Raw genomic sequence first — 19,001 nt, 5'->3', positions numbered from 1 at the left:
CTCCCCGAGGAGCCCCCAGTGTCCCCCATTTGGGCATGAATGAGAGCTGCTGGCAGGGTTGTCCTAAGGATTGGGTGGGCTGCCTTGTTTGTCCCATGCGTGTGTTTACTGGGGGTGGGAAGCATGACAGTACCAGGAGTAAGAAGGCAGCCGTATGTCGTATGTCTCGGGGCAGCGTATGCACCCTGCCTCATGGAATCAGGGCCGCTGAGGAGAGGCTTGCAGGACGGGCCCGGGATGGTGGCCAGGTTCATGCGCATTTGGAACCGGCCCGCTCAGGGTCTCCTAGCAGCCCAGGCTCCGCCCCACTCCGGAGAGGCGGGAGTGGGGAGTGGAGAGTTGGGGGAGCTAACTACAGGAGTTGATGCTTCTTCCCAATCCCCGGAAAGGCGAATTTGGCATGTGAGCACCCAGACCAGCCCTTCCCAGAGGGACTGACCGTAAGGAGGCTCCCTCTCAGGGATTAGTCCCCACTCGGAGGCCGAAGTGCTCCTGGCGCCGGGGCGGAGCTGAGCTCTAGATGTCCGGGCGCGCACAGCTGGAGGGTCACGTGGCACGGCACCGGTCCCCCTTCCTGCCAACGCTGCATTTGGCTCGGGCCCGGTCCATGGCGGCCCCTGGGACCCTGCGCTGAGCCCCGGAGGCCAGGGCGTCCGGGGCTGCGCCACTTCCGAGGGCCGAGCGTGTGAGTGTCGTGGACCCCAGGTCCGGACGTTGAGGGGATGGCAGGGGTGGAAAGGATTCGGCCTCAGCACAAGGGAGGCGGGCGGGGGAGGGGCCGCGGCTCCCGTCTCCCTGGCCCGGTCCTGGGTCGCAGTCCTGGGCCGGAGCGAGGCCGCCAAGGAGTTGGCTACATGGGTGAACTTCTCGTCCCTTCAGGCTGCCTGTCCTGGCGGTGCGACACGGCCGGAAGGAGGAGAACGACACGAGGGGCTCAACTGCCGGTCGCTGGAGCCCCCCCGGGGCGTGGCCTCCTGCCCCCTCATCTGGGGAGGGCGGGGCTCCCTGCCCCCTGCCGCCGACTGCGACCCTTACAGGGGAGGGAGGGCGCAGGCCGCGTGGAGATGAGGAGGCTGCGCCTACGCAGGGACGCGTCGCTCACGCTGCTCCTCTGCGCCTCCCTGGGTCTCCTACTCTACGCGCAGCGCGACGGCGCGACCCCGACGACGAGCGCGCCAAGAGCGCGAGGGAGGGCGGCACCAAGGCCCACCCCCCAGGCCCGCGCGTTCCAATTACCCGACGCGGGTGCAGCCCCACCGGCCTATGAAGGAGACACACCGGTGCCGCCCACGCCCCCAGGACCCTTTGACTTCGCCCGCTATTTGCGCGCCAAGGACCAGCGGCGGTTTCCGCTGCTCATTAACCAACGGCACAAGTGCCGCAGCGACGGAGCACCCGGTGGCCGCCCAGACCTGCTTATTGCTGTCAAGTCGGTGGCAGAGGACTTCCAGCGGCGCCAAGCCGTGCGCCAGACGTGGGGCGCCGAGGGTCGGGTGCAGGGGGCGCTGGTGCGCCGCGTGTTCTTGCTGGGCGTGCCCAGGGGCGCAGGCTCGGGCGGGGCCTACGAAGGTGGGGAGGGGGCACGAACCCACTGGCGCGCCCTGCTGCAGGCCGAGAGCCTTGCCTATGCGGACATCCTGCTCTGGGCCTTCGACGACACCTTTTTTAACCTAACGCTCAAGGAGATCCACTTTCTAGCCTGGGCCTCAGCTTTCTGCCCCGACGTGCGCTTCGTTTTTAAGGGCGACGCCGATGTGTTCGTGAACGTGGGGAATCTCCTGGAGTTCCTGGAGTCGCGGGATCCGGCGCAAGACCTGCTTGCTGGTGACGTAATTGTGCAGGCTCGGCCCATCCGCACGCGGGCTAGCAAGTACTACATCCCCGAGGGCGTGTACGGCCTGCCCGCCTATCCGCCCTACGCGGGCGGCGGTGGCTTTGTGCTTTCCGGGGCCACGCTGCACCGCCTGGCTGGCGCCTGTGCGCAGGTCGAGCTCTTCCCGATCGACGACGTCTTTCTGGGCATGTGTCTGCAGCGCCTGCGGCTCACGCCCGAGCCTCACCCTGCTTTCCGCACCTTTGGCATCCCCCAGCCTTCAGCCGCGCCGCATCTGGGCACCTTCGACCCCTGCTTTTACCGCGAGCTGGTTGTAGTGCACGGGCTCTCGGCCGCTGACATCTGGCTTATGTGGCGCCTGCTGCATGGGCCGCATGGGCCAGCCTGTGCTCATCCACAGCCTGTCGCTGCAGGCCCCTTCCAATGGGACTCCTAGCTCCCCATTACAGCCCCAAGGTCCTAACTCAGACCCAAGATGGAGCCGGTTTCCCAGGCAGATTATTGCCGTGTATGTGGTTCTTCCCCGATCACCGGGTGCCTGTCTCCACAGGATCCCAGGGGATGGGGGTTAAGCCTGGCTCCTGGTGGTCCACCCTGCTGGAACCAGTTGAAACCTGTGTAATGGTGACCTTTTGAGCGAGCCACGGCTGGGTGGTAGATGACCATCTCTTGTCCAACAAGTCCCAGAGCAATGGACATGTCTGGTCCTCCTAGTAGCACAGAGGTGTGTTCAGGTGGGGTGGCAGGGACTCATGGAATCCTACCACACTGCTGGATTTGGAACCTCTAGGCTGACGCGGACGAATGCAGAGGCTCTCAAGGCCAGGCCCCACAGAGAGGTGGAGGAGCTCCGGCTGCCACAGCCTTCATGAACCTGGCAGGCACTCTGCCACAGCTCATCTGAAAACAGACATTGTGCTTCTCACAACCTCTCCTGGGCCCAGGCGTGGCCGAGCACCAGGGATGGAGCCACACATAAGGGACAAATGAGTGCACGGTCCTACCTAGGCTTCCCCCACCTCCTGAACCCACACAAGAATGCCAGTCTCCCACTGGAGGCTGTATCCCCTCAGAGGAGCCAAGGAATGTCTTCCCCTGAGACACCACCACTATTAATTTCCCATATTCTTCACCCCCTTGCTCAAAAAACCAATACCCACACTTAGTACAAACATTCCAGCAACAGCACATGGCAGGCCGTTGCTGAGAACACAGGTGCTTTATTGGAGAGGGGATATGGGCACGGGATAAGGAAGGTTCCCACATTCCAGGAGGATGGGAACAGTCCTGGCTACCCCTGACAGTGGGGATATGCAAGGGGCTCTGGCCAGGCCACAGTCCAAATGGGAAGACACCAGTCAGTCACAAAGTCATGGGAGCGCCACACAAACCTGGCTATAAGGCCCAGGAACCATATAGGAGCCTGAGGCAGGTCCCCTGCACATTCATCATTAAGCTATACAGGATGAGGCTGTACATGAGTTAATTACAAAAGAGTCATATTTACAAAAATCTGTACACACATTTGAAAAACTCACAAAATTGTCATCTATGTATCACAAGTTGCTAGACCAAAATATTAAAAATGGGATAAAATTATACATTTCTCTTCTCAATTCTTTTCAAAAGGATTAATATTTTTAAAGCACATATATACTACTTTCCATTAGCAAGACCCATGAAGGGACTGAGCAGCCCAGCCTTCCTTGAGCCCCCAGAGGCTTTGAGCCATGAAATGGCTCAGCCAGGGGCCAGTGCCCAGGGTTGGGGCAGGGAGCCAGCCCACAGTGCAGAACAGAATGCTGAAACACAACAGAAGTAGGAAGATGTCTTTGGCTAAAACTTTGGCATTAAATAAAAGAGGCAAACAGCATGGAAACATGCAGCCCTGCCAGCCAGGTTGGGGCAGAGCAGGGGCACAGGCAATCTTGAAAGCTGACTCCAACAGGGGTGAGAACCAGGCCTGGGCACGTACCTGGATGGTAGAAAGCTGTGTTTCAACCAGTTTGGTGTGCCCAGCTAGGGAGCACGTGCAAGAAAGGAACAGGGAAGGGCGGATGGGTCACCCTGGCCACAGCCAGCTCATCAAGTAACTAAAGTGGATGTAGTGCAAATGTTGCAACCAAGTACTACGGACACGCTACCTGCTTGCCTTAAGGGTCGTGTGACAATGTGGGACCAAAGGCAGGACCTTGTCCTTATCCTGGGTGCCTATGTCCTCAGTCACAGAAAGAGCCCCAAGTCTTCCCAACGTGCATGGGACAAGGGTTGACGTGTCCTGCCTCCTTGCTTGTTTGTTGAGAGCTCCTGGGTCCAGGAATCAAGGCTCAAACTTTGTGCTTCTCTTTGCAGTCTGTGTCCCCTGCTGGCACCAGCAGGCCAAGGATGGACAGAGGAATATCTGGGCCACTCAGCCTATGGCAGAGCACGCAGCCTGAGCCCAACCTCAGAACATCACAACAGCCCTTCAACACTGGCCAGGTGTCCAAGAAAACCCACAGGGTGGTACAGAGGCCCACTGAGCAGGATGTGATGCACAGTTCCACGGGACAGAGGGGCATGGGTGGTGATGTCCCTAGGGGAGCTCCGCTGTTCTCAGGTGGCTACCAGGCCTAGGGGGACCATACAGGGTCACCGAGGCAATGTGGTTGTTCTGCATGACCTGGTGTGAGAAAAGGACAGTGGGTCAAGGGGGAGGGGTAGAGGGATGTAGGCAGATCCTGTGCATGAGGGCTGGAGGTTGTGTGACACACCTGTACCTAAGGGCTGGGCTTCCCAACTCCTCAACCTCCCCTGGTTCATGCTAAGGGCCCCCCTCTACCTGAGATCTGCCTGTTTCTCAATGGTTTACGCAGCCTTTACCAGGGCCATGTGTCCAGTCCTTCTGGAACTGTTGGTGTCTGCTGGAGATACCGCATCCACAGGGAAAACAAGGGCAGCTCACTGTTCTCCCAAGTCAGTGGGGCCTCCAGAGCCACTCACTCCCCTACAGTGCATTCGTTCACATGCCACTGGAGGGCCCCCAACACCCTCAGGTGGGCCCCACTTGCCATGTGGCTCCCTCCCCTGCTATACTCACGTTTTCAGATAGAAACTTGGGATTCATTACCTCCCATCTTGTTGGATACAGACCACTGCTTTGGCCTCTGTGACCCCAGATTTCTCAACATCATTTTTGAACCTTCACTGGTAAGTGTGGGGAGGCCAGGTATGCAGCAGACAGGGTTGCTGGAGAAGGATGAATCTGCCCACTATGGCAGTTAGGCCCTCCCCAGTTTCACTCCATCATTCACCTGGCTCTGCCATGACCAGCAACCCCCCAGGCAGTTTATTTCTAGGGCTTCCACAGCTTACCTCAAAGATCATTCGCTGAAGACCAAAACAGAATGTGGAACCAAATGGGTTGGTGTTGTTTGGGGAGGAAGACCTGAGGCCAGAGAATTCAGAATTAGAGGGGCAGACAGAGGCCACAGCCTTGAAACAAGGGATCCAGTGTTTTCTGGGGTGTGGGATACTGGCCAGTAGTCTCATGGCTGTGAGTGTATGTCTGTTTCCCACACAGGCCTGCAAGGTCCTAGGGGTAGGGATGGCCTCACTCAACTCAGAATCGTACATACAGAACCCTACAGGGCACAAAAAGTTACTGTGGAACTAGACTAGGGTGGTGAGGAGTCAAGAGGGCTCTCTCGAGTGAGAGAAATCTCAGGCAGCATGGCAACCAGGAATGGGGCTGTGTCAGCAGGCAGCAGCTTTGATGGGAAAAAGACAGCCCAGGCCAGCCAGCCAAGCCCTCCTTCCTTATGAATTCATAACTAAAGGTGAGAAGGCCCCCATACCTGGAGGTAGGGTTGGGAGATGGGAGCTACCCCTGGGGACAGCCTCTCTATCACAGGTGAACACAGAGAACAGTTGACTTACTCCTAATGTGGAGTGGGGCAGGAATTAAGCTTGTGGCAACACCAGAAACTTCTGTACTTTTTTTTTTTTTTTGAGATGGAGTCTCGCTCTTTTGCCTAGGCTGGACTGCAGTGGTGCTATTTTGGCTCACTGCAAGCTCCGCCTCCCAGGTTCATGCCATTCTCCTGCCTCAGCTTCCTGAGTAGCTGGGACTACAGGTGCCCACCACCACGCCCGGCTAATTTTTTGTATTTTGAGTAGAGACGGGGTTTCACCGTGTTAGCCAGGATGGTCTCGATCTCCTGACCTCGTGATCCGCCCGCCTCGGCCTCCCAAAGTACTGGGATTACAGGCGTGAGCCACCGCACCTGGGCAACTTCTGTAATTTTTAAGCAACATCCACTATGCCAGGCTTCCCTGGGCTTTCTGGGCTCTGAGGAGTCAGGTGGGGTGGCCGGGGACATCAAACTCCCGCTCACCTGTGCAGGACAACAGGCTTCTCCACAGGGTGGCCCAGGAGCTCCTGGATGTTGTCCCACTGCAAGAGGGACAGGGGGGAGCAGGGGTTAGTAGGGACATAAACATGCCTGTGACCAATGGCTGGCCTAGAGGACACAGCCCCATGCTGCCTGCAGGTTCATGTCCACCTCATGCTCAGGCTGTGCCAGGTAGGAAGATAGGTGCTCACCTTGCTGTAGGTCGTGCATGTTTCTGTCTGACCATCTGCATTTTCTGAAAGAAGACAGCAGGGCAGATTGGTAGCTGGCCCAGCCTACCTGTGGCCCCAGCCCTAGGCAGGATCCAGACCTGGTGTCCCTTTGCACTGGGGTTGGAGTACATGGGGAGGCCTAACAGGCTGTTTTGGAGTTCCAGGGTGGAAGAGGATGGAGGGGTGAAGGGAGATCAGTCAGGTGTGAGCTACACCAACTGGCAGTGGGTGGCAGGCAACAAGGATAGGCTGGGGGCCCCTGGATGATCATCTGTAGATAAGAAACTCCCCCCTCCACAGGCCAGCAATCCCACAGTCAAAGGAAAAGGCCTCAAGGGCCTCTAGGAGACTCAGACCAAGAACACTGCAGCCCCCAGAACAATGAGTGCACCCCAGAGGAACTGAGGCCATGGGCAGAGGCTCTACACATCCAACCACTGCTTCGATCTTTCTCCCTTCTCATAGTGGAAAACAGACTCTAAAACCCCTCCTTTACCCTGAGAGCTTTCACTACTCACCTTTCTTTATGGCTAGTGGGATCTTGAACTCACAGCGATGATAACTGGAGAGAAGGCAGATGGGTAAAGGCTAGGCCTCCTAGAAGGCCTGGCCACTCCCATATTCCAACCCCATACCCCAGGAGAAACAGAACCAAACACACCTGTCCAAAGCCCTGGCTCTGAGCCCCTGATAGTATTCATTGAGAGAGGCCAGATTTAGGCACGGAAGTCAAACAGAAAAGATCTTGGCTCTGGGGTCTGGAGAGCCTATGACCTTGGATAAGACATCAAGCTTTCTGAACCGATTTCCCTATTTATAAAATGGGTTCAAACAGAGAGATGTAAGGCACTGGACCCTGTGCCAGGGAACACAGCAAGCACTCAGGAAATTCGCTTCCCATGAAACAGCAAGAATTCAGATGTAGATAAATTAGTGAACACCCAAAGCCACAAGCTCTTTCCTGGGGTTTTCAGTCCAAAACTCACTTTACAGAGGGGAAGGTACAGACAGGTGTACTCACATGTTGAAATTATAATGCCCAGGGTAATTGGTGTGTAGAACAAACTTCTTCACTTTGTGTGTATTCGCATCAAAGAGGATGTCCTGGAATAGAAAACAAGGGTACTCAAGGAGGGAATGTTACTGAGGCAGGGCAGAGGCCTTTCCAAGGGCATGCCCAACTTGGGACATCCACTCTACTCCACAGCGAGAATGCCTGCAGGCATCACCTTTCTTCCAGACAACAGTCCAGGGGACAGGCCAACCAGCTTTTAGACATTTTCTTTTCTTTTTTTTTTTTTTTAGACAGAGTCTCACTGTATCACCGAGGCTGGAGTGCAGTGGCACCATGTCAACTCACTGCAACCTCTGTCTCCTGGGTTCAAGCAATTCTCCTGCCTCAGCCTCCCGAGTAGCTGGGATTACAGGTGCCCACCACCACACCTAGCTAGTTTTTTATTTTTTATTTTTAGTAGAGACGGGGTTTCACCATGTTGACCAAGCTAATGAAGCGGGGACCCAACCATCTACAGACCTGACAGGCACAGGGTCTGCAGCTACCAGTTCTTAGGAACAAAAACATAAGGGAGATCCTTCCTGCCAATGGCACCTGATAAAAAAAATCTAACTGAGAGCAGATTTTGGCTCTAAGGCTACCAAGAAGATTGAGAGTCACTTTTTTTTTTTTTTTAGAGACAGAGTCTCACTTCTGTCGCCCAGGCTGGAGTGCAGTGGCATGATGTCGGCTCACTGAAACCTCTGCCTCCTGGGTTCAAGCGATTCTCCTGCCTCAGCCTCCCCAGTAGCTGAGAATACAGGCGCACACTACCACGCCCGGCTAGTTTTTGTAATTTTAGTGGAGATGGGGGTTTCACCATATTGGTCAGGCTGGTCTCGAACTCCTGACCTCAGGTGATCCACCCACCTCGGCCTCACAAAGTGCTGGGATTACAGGCGTGAGCCACCATGCCGGCCAAGTCACCTGGTTCTTGGCTCAAGGCCACCTGACTATTCTGAATTCCACGATCCATCAGACCCTCCTGGCTTCCACTACACACTCTGTAGGAGTCAGCAACTCCAGGAACTGAAGTTAGAGCCCGACCTCTCTCCAGGACTTGGACCTGGATTTGATGCCACCCAATGAATACTTCCCTCCTATCCCCTACCCTTCCCAGCTTCATATTCATCTAACTGCTTGGGTCTGTGACCTCAGGGTCACCTCTGACTCTACCCCCGTACCCACAGCCAACTAAGTCCTACTGTGGCCAGTCCATTCTCTCCATCTTCCCTGTCACCTATTGATGGCAGCAATGGCCCACCTGGAGCGGCCGCTGCGAGGATGCCGACTGCAGCAGGGGAAGCGTGGCCAGGACCTCTGTTTTCCCATAGAACTGTGCAGAGCCGGCTGGGCGCGGTGACTCAAGCCTGTAATCCCAGCACTTTGGGAGGCTGAGACGGGCGGATCACGAGGTCAGGAGATTGAGACCATCCTGGCTAACATGGTGAAACCCCGTCTCTACTAAAAAATACAAAAAAAAAAACTAGCCGGGCGAGGTGGTGGGCGCCTGTAGTCCCAGCTACTCAGGAGGCTGAGGCAGGAGAATGGCGTAAACCCGGGAGGCGGAGCTTGCAGTGAGCTGAGATCTGGCCACTGCACTCCAGCCCAGGCGACAGAGCGAGACTCCGTCTCAAAAAAAAAAAAACAAAAGAACTGTGCAGAGCCTGTGGGAACTGGGAACAGGTGAGAGTCCTGCCCTCTACTGAGTTGGCAGGGCAGGAGCCCATGCTCCTCGGTGTAGCTGCAGCCTCCCAGCTGCAGCTCCAGACCCTGGCATCCCTACACTCTCAGGGCCCCAGAAGGCGCCTTGCCCTGGCAGGCTTGAAAGTGCCTGCTTCCACTCCCTAGCCTCTCCCCACTCCCGGTGCCTGCTCTGGGGAGGAGCAAAGTGGTGGCTGAGCCCAGGCGCTGTCGCAACCTGGCTGGGAGTACACACGCTCAGGGGGGCACTGACACACTAGCCCCCTGCTGCCTCGGCATGCACAGCATGGGCACCATGGATGGCATGTTGATGGTGGTAGGAAGCAGAAGGGCTCCTGGGCGGAAAGGGGTGGGTCCCAGGTGAAACCCCACCTTCAAGCCAGGGATGGCCTAAGGCCTGGGGGCCAGGCTGCCAGCTCTGGGTAGACTCTGGGTGGAGTGAGAATTTATGGTGCTTTTTGCGGGCCTGCTCATGGACTAATCAGTATGCACTTCCTCCCTTCTGAGCCCATAAAAACCCCGGATTCAGCCAGACTTGGACAGACGTCAAGACTACCAGCTGTGGGAAGGAGCTACCCACTTCAGGTCTCCTTGACTCCTCAGGACAACCTGCCTACAGAAAGAAGCTACCCACCATGGGTATTTTCTCTGCTGAGAGCTGGACACTCGTCAGGACGACCTGCCTGTGGAAAGGAGCTGCCCACTATAGGTCTCCTCAGAACTGTTCTGTTGCTCAATAAAGCTCCTCTCCTTTTTGCTTACCCTCCAGCTGTTTGCATACCTCAGTCTTCCTGGACGCAGGACAAGAACTTGGGACCCATTGAATGGTGGGACCGAAAGAGGTGTAACATAAATAGGGCTGAAATGCTCTGCCCCGCTTTCCCCGTTACGAGCAACAAGAAGAGCTGCAGCCCTTCAGGAAGCCCAGACCTAGGAGCTCCCCAAGCCAGAGCTGTGACACCCTGTTTGGGGCTCTGTGGTTCCTGATGTCTCCAAGCTTCTGGGCGTCACTGCGTTCTCCCTGTCCAGACACGGGTGCCAGCAATGGAAGCTGCTTGCAGTACATGTGATCTAGCTTTACCCTTACATGGAGCCGGCGCCTATGCTGGTGCCTGGAGCCGCCCGCCCCACCACAGCAGTCAGCGTGCCTGGCTGGGCGCAGTGGCCGGACGCCACATTCACTTGCTCACACACCCCTTGCCATTCCATGCCTGGCTTGCCCTTGGCAGGCATGGGATCCAGGCTGGTAGCGTGAGCCAAGCGCAGCCTGCCAGGCTGAGTGAGCAGAATGAGACCAGTGGGACCAAGCAAAAACTGGGGCAAAGGCACCACCAGCCACAGAGGTTTCCAGCTAGAAAAGCAACACCCTAAAGTTCTTGAGATACTATCATCACTGGCCTTTGAACCAGAGGTCCAGCTGCAACAGCACTGTTCCCTCCTGCCGCCATCCTACTCTCAGGAGTTCATGACCCAACAGGAGCTACACTACTACTCTTGGCTCCTGTGTTTGGTCTTTCCCACTTGGACAGACTCAGTCTCTCCTCACTCCCTCTCTGGAATCTACTCTTTGCTGCCTCAGGACCTCAGACCCTAGAAAACTCAAAGGTTACAAGACCCATGGTCCAGGCCAGCCCTGCCCTCTGAGATGTTTCCTGCTGAAACACTGTTTACACAATCATTTCTCATGTCTGCATCTTACCCACCAGCTGCACTATCCACACTGACCAGCTACCAAATACATCCAGCTCCCTGGGTCCAGAGTACAGGGATACAGCAATGCCTCTGGGGTGGTCCTCTAAAAATATACAAGCACACCTCACTGTCTCCAAGCCTTTTCAGTCTCCATTTTGTGACTCAAGAAGAGGGTCCTATGCTTTATAAAAGGGCAGTTCCCCAAACAGCTTAATCTGAATGATTTCCAAGGCCTCCATCTGTGGAACATATTTCCCTCAGAAAAGAAGTCAATCAGGGAAGCTAGTGTTCCTGAGCAATCCTGGTCGCAGGAAAGGTCTACTTTGGAGTACCAGAGCCTGTGCAGAACCACCCTGGGCAGAGCCAGCTGGCACTAGGTTCTCCAATGCCCATGGTTCCAGCTGCATGTGGACACACAAATCTGCAAAAGTGCACTGTCCACCCCAATAGAAATGAAGGGCTTCTCTGAGGAATCACAACTTACCACTCCAAGAGTGAAGTAGTTAAAAAAGTAGTCATTGCACTTCGATGGAACTTGTTTATGAGGGGAAGGAGAATGAATTTTCATCTGTAGGGAAAAAATAACCATAAATTAAAATCCATCCCTCTAATATAGTTCTGGATTAACTTAAAGTCTACAAATTGTGTTCCGTGAGTAACATTAAGCTGCAGTACAAGCACGAGTGTCGGGAGTCTCAGCTCCTGGTGCTGACCAATCTAGGAGGAGAGGGGGCCAGTTGTCATTGATTATGGACTGCCTTGGTCTCCAAGGAAAGGTAGGCACTATGGAGAGGGACAGAGTCAGGGTAATTGGACTACAGGGGTTAGAAAACAGTTTTCAATTTACTTTACCATTAGCTTTAATTAGAACAACTTCTATGGGAAAATAGCAAACAGTTTACATTTACTCAATATTAAATTGGTGTTGATTTAAAAAAAGAGGGAGAGAGACTGCAACATAATTCCCTTACCTTGTCTTCTGATTTATAGAAGACTTTGTGTGGAGAGCCAAGCATGCTAAGAACATCTTGGCAGGAATCACCAAAATACACTGAACGTTCAAATACCCGCATCTTGGCATCTGCTAATAGGCCAGGTCCACAACCTGCAAAAAACAAGAGAGAGAGGTTGTCAGGTTATGGTTAGAACCAGAGACCCTCTCTGGAGGCCCCAGAGAAGCTACTGGCTCCATGCTACATTATTAGGTCTGGCAAGGGGCAAGACTGCATGCAAGCAGAAACATCAGGTCACCAGGGCTTAAGACTGTACAAGAGACCACTATCTATTCAAAATAATGCCAGGGACTTATTCAATCCCCCACATGTGACATGAAGCTCTGAAGACTTCATTCACTTATTCATTCACTAACTATTTTATTGCCTACCATGTGCTAGGACATTGTGCTAGATGCTGAAGAAACAAAAGCGAACAAAAGCAGTGCAGTTTCTGACCAGACATGGTGGCTCACTCCTGTAATCCCAACACTTTGGGAGGCCAAGGTGGATGGATTGTTTGAGCTCAGAGTTCGACACCAGCCTGGGCAACATGGTGATACCCTGTCTCTACAAAAACATACAAAAATTAGCTGGGCATGGTGTTGGGTGTCTGTAAGTCCCAGCTACTTGGGAGGCTGAGGTGGGAGGACCACTTGAGCCTGGGATGCAGAGGTTGCAGTGAGCCAAGATCACACCACTGCACTCTAGCCTGGGTGATAGAGACAGTCTCAAAAAAAAAAAAAAAAAAAAAAAAAAAAAAAAGGGCAGTGCTGTTTCTTTCCCATAAGCTCCATCACTGAAGCTTATGTGTGCTGGAGAAGCTCCATCACTGGAGCTTATGTGTGCTGGAGAAGACCTTAATCAGATCATCACACAACGATGGTAAGATGCAAAGATTTATGTTCAGAGGTACTTCTTGGCCGGGTGCGGTGGCTCCTGCCTATAATCCCAGCACTTTGGGAGGTCAAGCGGGGTGGATTGCTTGAGCTCAGGCATTCAAGACCAGCCTGGGCAACATGGTGAAACCCCGGCTCTGCAAAATATAATACAAAAATTAGCTAGGCGTGATGGCACATTCCTGCAGTCCTAGCTACTTGGGAGGCTAAGGTGGGAGGATCACTTGAGCACCGGAGGCAGAGACTGCAGTGAGCTAAGATCACACCACTGCATTCCAGCCTGGGTGACAGAGTGAGACACTGTCTTTAAAAAAAAAAAAAAACACAAAAGAAAAGAAAAGAAAAAGAAAAAAAAGATATAAAAGTACTCTCAATGGTAACCCCTAACAGAGACACTGAACCTGTAAGACCGCTCTATCAACAAGTAGAGTGAAGCATACATTACTTGACTCCCTAATTCTACAAAAACACCTGACAGAGCCCTCCAACCCAGACAAGAGCCATTATCACTCAAAAGGGACAAACCAGCTAAGTGGAGGAATAAAAGACCTTCTGATTTGCCAAAAGTTTATTCTTTGGGAAGAATCTTTAAGCTCTGACTTTTTCTAATACAACATTTCAGAAATGATTACAGTTAATGACACACACACAAACACACAGATGTGGAAGTGGTTGTAGCACACTAATAGACACACCAACAGTAACCATTTCCCCATTTTGTGGAGGGGGAGACAAGGTGTTTTGCTCCCACCCCCCAGCAAAAAAAAAAAGGAAGCAAAAAATCTGAGAAGGATTGTAATTCCTGGTGCCATGATAATCACTGACACCATCTTACTCAACACAAGGCTTTACAGTTGTCAAAGTTCTCTCATGTGTAACAATCCATTTGCTATATACAGAAGCTTTAGAGAACCCAAATCTTAAATAACTAGGTACTGAGTTCAACTAACCCAAGAATCTCTATTCTCAGCAAGTATACACTGAGGGGCAAATAAAGGCTTAGGCAAGCCTGGGTGACCTATAGAACCCACCAAAAGTGCTGTCAAGCTGGATTGTGGGCCCAAAGTATCCAGTGGCCTAACACATTTCTTCAGGTGCCAGATACGTGTGGATGACAGATGGGGGCTGCAGGGAAGAAACCCTTTATAGGTGAGTCTTCTTTTTTGTCTCCCTCTGCTTGAAGTATATCCAGGTAGAATTACCCCCAGTTTCAGGCTACTTTTTAGATTGTGATTCTCCAGAGTGTATCTTTCTACAAATTATTTGGAGACCCAGATGGCTGAACTGACTCCCTGCATTAAAACCATCACTGCAGCCATATTCCATAAGGAAGGATATGAGAAATGAGTGGGTCAAGAAACTTGTGCTTGCCACAGGAAACTCTCAGTGAAGACGATAACCCTCTGAGGCCCTGACTTAACAAATCGTTTGCCCTGCTGACAGTGTAAGCAGTGAGCAGTGTGACTGCTGGGAATGTGCTGTACAAGGTGGCAGACATAATCGGCTGGGAGTCCACCCTTAACAGGCTCCTCCTGCTGTCATCTGGGATGATTAATGACCCTGGTCCTTGACCACCCTGCTGTTTCAAGCAGTGATCCTCTTGGGAAAAAACATACTAAATCACTTGACCTTGCTGTCACATCTCAATTCTCTCAAAAACCATGGCTCACGCTGGGCACGGTGGCTCACACCTGTAATCCCAGCACTTTGGGAGGCTGAGGCGGACAGATCACTTGACGTCAGGAGTTTGAAACCAGCCTGGTCAATATGGTGAAACCCCATCTCTACTAAAAATACAGAAATTAGCCTGGCGTGGTGGTACACGTCTGTAATCCCAGATACTTGGGAGCCTGAGGCATGAGAATTGCTTGAACCCAGAAGGCAGAGGTTGCAGTGAGCTGAGATCGTGCCACTGCACTCTAGCCTCAAAAAATAACAACGACAATAACAACAAAAAACCCCAAAACCACAGCTCAAGTGTGATACTCCTTTAAGTGGCTGTTCTGTCTTGGCTAGAAAATCACATTTTAAGAAATTCTTAACCTGGAGGTTGTGAACTGTCTAATCATTCACAGAAGTGGGCTCAGAGTTTATAGAGCAGATTCTTAATAACTAAGAACCATTTGCGAGGCTGAGGTGGGAGCACCGCTTAAGGCTCGGAGTTTGAGACCAGCCTGGGCAACACAGGGAGATCACATATCTACAGAAAAATAGAATTAACTGAGTGTGGTGGTGGTGTGCACCTGTAGTCCCAGTTTCTTTGGAGGCTGAGGCAGGAGGATTCCTTGTGCCCAGGAGTTAAAGGCTGCACTTAGCTATGATGGTGCCACCACATTCCAGCTTGGGTGACAGCGGGAGACCATGTCTCAAATAAAGAAAAAAGCAGCAAAAACCGCCCCCCAAAAAAACAAAAAAAACAATGCCTCAGAGACTGATGCAGGAAAACAAATGCTGGTTGGTTAGGCTATGAGCTCCACGAAGGTTCTCAGCTATCTTTATGGGAACAAACTCCACGCTGAAGCTCCCAGTCCCGTTAAGCACAATTCACAACCCAAAGCAGCTGACATTGGCCAGGTATGGGAAAGTCACAAAATGAGGCATGGATCCTGGAGGGACCAGCTACTGAAGGTGGCAACTCTTTTTTTTTTTTTTTTGTGAGACGGGATTTCGCTCTTGTTGCCCAGGCTGGAGTGCAATGGCGCTATCTCGGCTCACTGCAACCTCCGCCTCCCAGGTTCAAGCGATTCTCCCATCTCAGCCTTCTGAGTAGCTGGGATTACAGGCACGCATTACTACACCTGGTTAATTTTTGTATTTTTAGTAGGGATGGGGTTTCATCATATTGGTCAGGCTGGTCTTGAACTCCTGACCTCAGGTAATCCGCCTGCTTTGGCCACCCAAAGTGCTGGGATTACAGGCATGAGTCACCGCGCCTGGACAACTCTGTCTTTTCGTTGTTGTTGTTGTTGCTCCTGGTTGGCAAAACTCTTGCGAAGGTGTGGCCAAACCACAATTCAACAAGTCCCGTCTGCTTGCCTACGTTGAGAACTTGGCATTAAGGGTAGAAAAAGGGAGCCAGGCATGGTGGTGCGTGCCTGTAGCCTACTCAGGAGGTTAAGGCAGGATTGCTTGAGCCCAGGAGTTCAAGGCCACAGTATTCCACTGCAGCACACAGGCCTGGGCAATACAGGGAGAAAAGCTGGGTGTAGCGGCTTGCACCTGTAATCCCAGCACTTTGGAAAGCCGAGGGAGGATCGATTGAGCCCGGGAGTTCAAGACCATTCTGGGTAACACAGCAAGACCCATCTCTACATACACAAAAATTAACTGGGCATGGTAGCACATGCCTATGGTCCTAGCTACTTGGGAGGCTTAGGTGAGATCACTTGAGCCCAGGAGTTTTGAGGCTGCAGTGAGCTATGATCACACCACTGCACTACAGCCTGGATGACAGAATGAGACCATCTCTTTTAAAACAAAACAAAACAAAACAAAAAAAGGTAGAAAAAATGGGAGAGCTGGCCAGGTGCGGTGGCTCATGCCTGTAATCCAGCACTTTGGGAAGCCGAGGCGGGCAGATCATGAGGTCAGGAGTTCGAGACCAGACCAACATGGTGAAACCCTGTCTCTACTAAAAATACAAAAATTAGCTGGGTGTGGTAATGCACGCCTGTAATCCCAGCTACTTGGAAGGCTGAGGCAGGAGAATCGCTTGAAACTGGGAGGCAGAGGTTGCAGCGAGCTGAGATCGCACCACTGCACTCCAGCCTCAGTGACAGAGCAAGACATTGTTTCAAAAAAAAGAAAAAAAGGAAAAAGGGGAGAGTAGTAGCACTGCAACCCACAGGATGCATCTTCAGGAAACACTTGGGAACTGTCACAAAGCTATATAAGCACACAGCAGGCCTATGTGCATGCTGAGAGAAGCAGTGCTGTTGCTTATTAAGATTTGCTAATTAAAGACTATGTCCAGTCCCTTGATAAAACTAAACAAAAGCTTTAACCATAAACATCTGCATAATTTGTCTTCTACCAACTATGTGGCAATGGACTGAATGCTTTTGTTCCCCTAAAATTCATATGTTGAAATTCTAACCCCCAAAGTGATGGTATTAGGAGGTGAGGGCTTTGGGAGGTGATTACATTATGGAAGCAGAGACCTCAGGATTGAGATCAGTGCCATTACAAAACAGACTCCACGGAGTTAGCTAGCCCCTTGCACCATATGAGGAAGTCTCTTCTATGAACTAGACTGCAGGCGCATCCAGATACTGAATCTGCCAGTGCTTTGATCTTGGACTTCCCAGCCTCCAGAACTGTAAGAAATACATTTCTGTTGTTTACCAGCCACTCAGTTTATGGCATTTTGTTACAGCAGCCTGAATGGACTAAGACACATCCTAAGCACATGGGATTTTAGACTGTCTCAACATAGGTATAATGGGGAATGTACCAACCTCAAAGCCAGTCACTGACCTGCAGCAAGCAGCCGAAGTCGTAAACCTGCAGGTCCAGTTCCATCTCGAAGAACATCTACACTCTCAGCATACACATTGCCCAGGAAACAGCTCAGAGGCATTATGGGAGCCCTGGGGACAGGCACAGAATGAGCAGAGGCTTGGTTCTTTCTCCTAGGCAGCCCAGGCCTTAGCATGAAACTCATGCTCCTTACACTTACTTGGTATCCTGTAGGCTGTTGCCACTGTAGATATACATTCGTTTTACAGTTGCTCCATGGGGTATCTGGAGAGAAGCCAGGCCATGGGCAAAATTGGGCTGCAAACAAAGGTCAAGAGTTTTACTTAGGGCACTACAGGTCATGGGACTCAGGCTCTGGTCTTCCCTGTCACTCACGGTCTTCAAGAGCTGCTCAGGTCAAAGGGTCAAAGCACATCCTCAAACCTGGCTCTCTGGCTCTGGGTCAGTAAACTCCCCAAAACCATGCAAGTCCACCTTTAATTCTGCTTGGTTTTCCTTTCCTTTTCTTTTTTTTTTTTTTGAGACAGAGTCTCACTCTGTTGCCCAGGCTGGAGTACAGTGGCATGATCTCAGCTCACTGCAACCTCCACCTCCCGAGTTCAAGTGATTGTCCTGCCTCAGCTTCCCGAATAGCTAGGACTATAAGCATGCACCACCACAACCGGCTAATTTTTTGAGACAGAGTCTTGCTCTGTCGCCTAGGCTAGAGTGCAGTGGCACAATCTCAGCTCACTGCAAGCTCCGCCTCCCAGGTTCGTGCCATTCTCCTGCCTCAGCCTCCTGAGTAGCTGGGACTACAGGCGCCCGCTACCATGCCCAGCTAATTTTTTTGTATTTTTAGTAGAGACAGAGTTTCACCATGTTAGCCAGGATGGTCTCGATCTCCTGACCTCATGATCCGCCCACCTTGGCCTCCCAAAGTGCTGGGATTATAGGCGTGAGCCACTGCGCCCGGCTTTTTTTTTTTTTTTTTTTTAATATTTTTGGTAGAGACAGGGTTTCACCATGTTGGCCAAGCTGGTCTCCAACTCCTGACCTCAAATGATCCGCCCGCCTTGGCCTCCCAAAGTGCTGGGAATTACAAGCGTGAGCCACCACACCCGGTCAGTTTTCCTTTTCTTCATAGGGGAAAATGCAGAAATGCTTCCTTAATTAAAATAAGCATTACGAAAGCTTATCATTTTCACAGCCCTAAGAATGAATGAAATGTTTGCAAAAATAAAGGTAATTGAAAATCCAGAGGATGAAACCTCCAAATTCTAGGTAACCAGGAAAACTGCTGATTAGGAGTTTGAAAATAAGGAATGAATGAACTTATCTCTGAAAAGTGAGCCTGACCTCACTCCATGGTGGCAAATATCCTCTTCCTGGGAATGCCAGCCTGAGCATTGTTCTTCCTCTGTCAGTCCCACCCACTCTGCCCCTTCCTTGTCCCGTAAAGAGCTCAAATACATGGAAACCAAAGAAAGTCTGCCTATCTAATACCCACTCCTCTATCCCCATCCCATGACACCGTCTGCTGAGCCATACCACACAGACACTGGGCAACAAACACCAGGGGACAGGAAGGGCTAACCTCATACTTTGGAGCCTCGGTCCATGAGTCTAACTGAAAAGAGAAAGACAGTCCTCTGAAGTTGAGATGGAAGAGCTGCTCAGCAGAGTTGTACACTGTTGGGGGTGGGGGAGAAGAAAATAACATGGTTGACTGGCATCTGAAATGGCTAACATAAACCAGCCT

At 52.1% G+C, this 19,001-nt stretch overlaps 2 protein-coding genes across 6 annotated transcripts in view; one reads left to right on the top strand and one right to left on the bottom strand.

The window, feature by feature from the left end:
- Positions 1–321: 321 nt before the first annotated feature.
- B3GNT9 (UDP-GlcNAc:betaGal beta-1,3-N-acetylglucosaminyltransferase 9) lies at positions 322–3,433 on the top strand. 4 transcript variants are annotated; one of them, XM_030924679.1, is made up of 2 exons: positions 322–402; positions 880–3,433. In XM_030924679.1, the coding sequence occupies exon 2, from the start codon at positions 1,065–1,067 to the stop codon at positions 2,268–2,270; it is 1,206 nt and encodes a 401-aa protein (XP_030780539.1). In that variant the 5' UTR covers positions 322–402; positions 880–1,064; the 3' UTR covers positions 2,271–3,433. The 4 variants fall into 4 exon arrangements, with proteins under 4 accessions (XP_030780539.1, XP_030780537.1, XP_010353449.2 ...); XM_030924677.1 differs by lacking the exon at positions 322–402 and adding an exon at positions 417–685; XM_010355147.2 differs by lacking the exon at positions 322–402 and adding an exon at positions 417–705.
- The window catches only part of C20H16orf70 (chromosome 20 C16orf70 homolog), a 36,993-nt gene continuing 20,992 nt past the window's right edge, over positions 3,001–19,001 (bottom strand). For both annotated transcript variants that reach the window (XM_030924681.1, XM_030924680.1), the window contains exons 7-17: positions 18,837–18,931; positions 17,460–17,557; positions 17,258–17,370; positions 11,862–11,995; positions 11,375–11,458; positions 7,462–7,544; positions 6,959–7,002; positions 6,420–6,463; positions 6,211–6,269; positions 5,189–5,261; positions 3,001–4,496 (exon numbers count right to left, since the gene is read on the bottom strand). In XM_030924681.1, the coding sequence (XP_030780541.1) occupies positions 4,410–4,496; positions 5,189–5,261; positions 6,211–6,269; positions 6,420–6,463; positions 6,959–7,002; positions 7,462–7,544; positions 11,375–11,458; positions 11,862–11,995; positions 17,258–17,370; positions 17,460–17,557; positions 18,837–18,931 (914 nt within the window). In that variant the 3' untranslated portion in view covers positions 3,001–4,409. The remainder of the gene's footprint in view (positions 4,497–5,188; positions 5,262–6,210; positions 6,270–6,419; positions 6,464–6,958; positions 7,003–7,461; positions 7,545–11,374; positions 11,459–11,861; positions 11,996–17,257; positions 17,371–17,459; positions 17,558–18,836; positions 18,932–19,001) is intronic.

Source organism: Rhinopithecus roxellana, chromosome 20 (assembly GCF_007565055.1).
Source record: "Rhinopithecus roxellana isolate Shanxi Qingling chromosome 20, ASM756505v1, whole genome shotgun sequence".
NCBI lineage: Eukaryota > Metazoa > Chordata > Mammalia > Primates > Cercopithecidae > Rhinopithecus > Rhinopithecus roxellana.
This window is presented reverse-complemented; position numbering and strand designations above follow the sequence as displayed.

What these genes read in the sequence shown, in the direction of transcription:
- B3GNT9 (XM_030924676.1), top strand. Translation starts at nt 855, where the DNA reads ATGGGTGAACTTCTCGTCCCTTCAGGCTGCCTGTCCTGGCGGTGCGAC.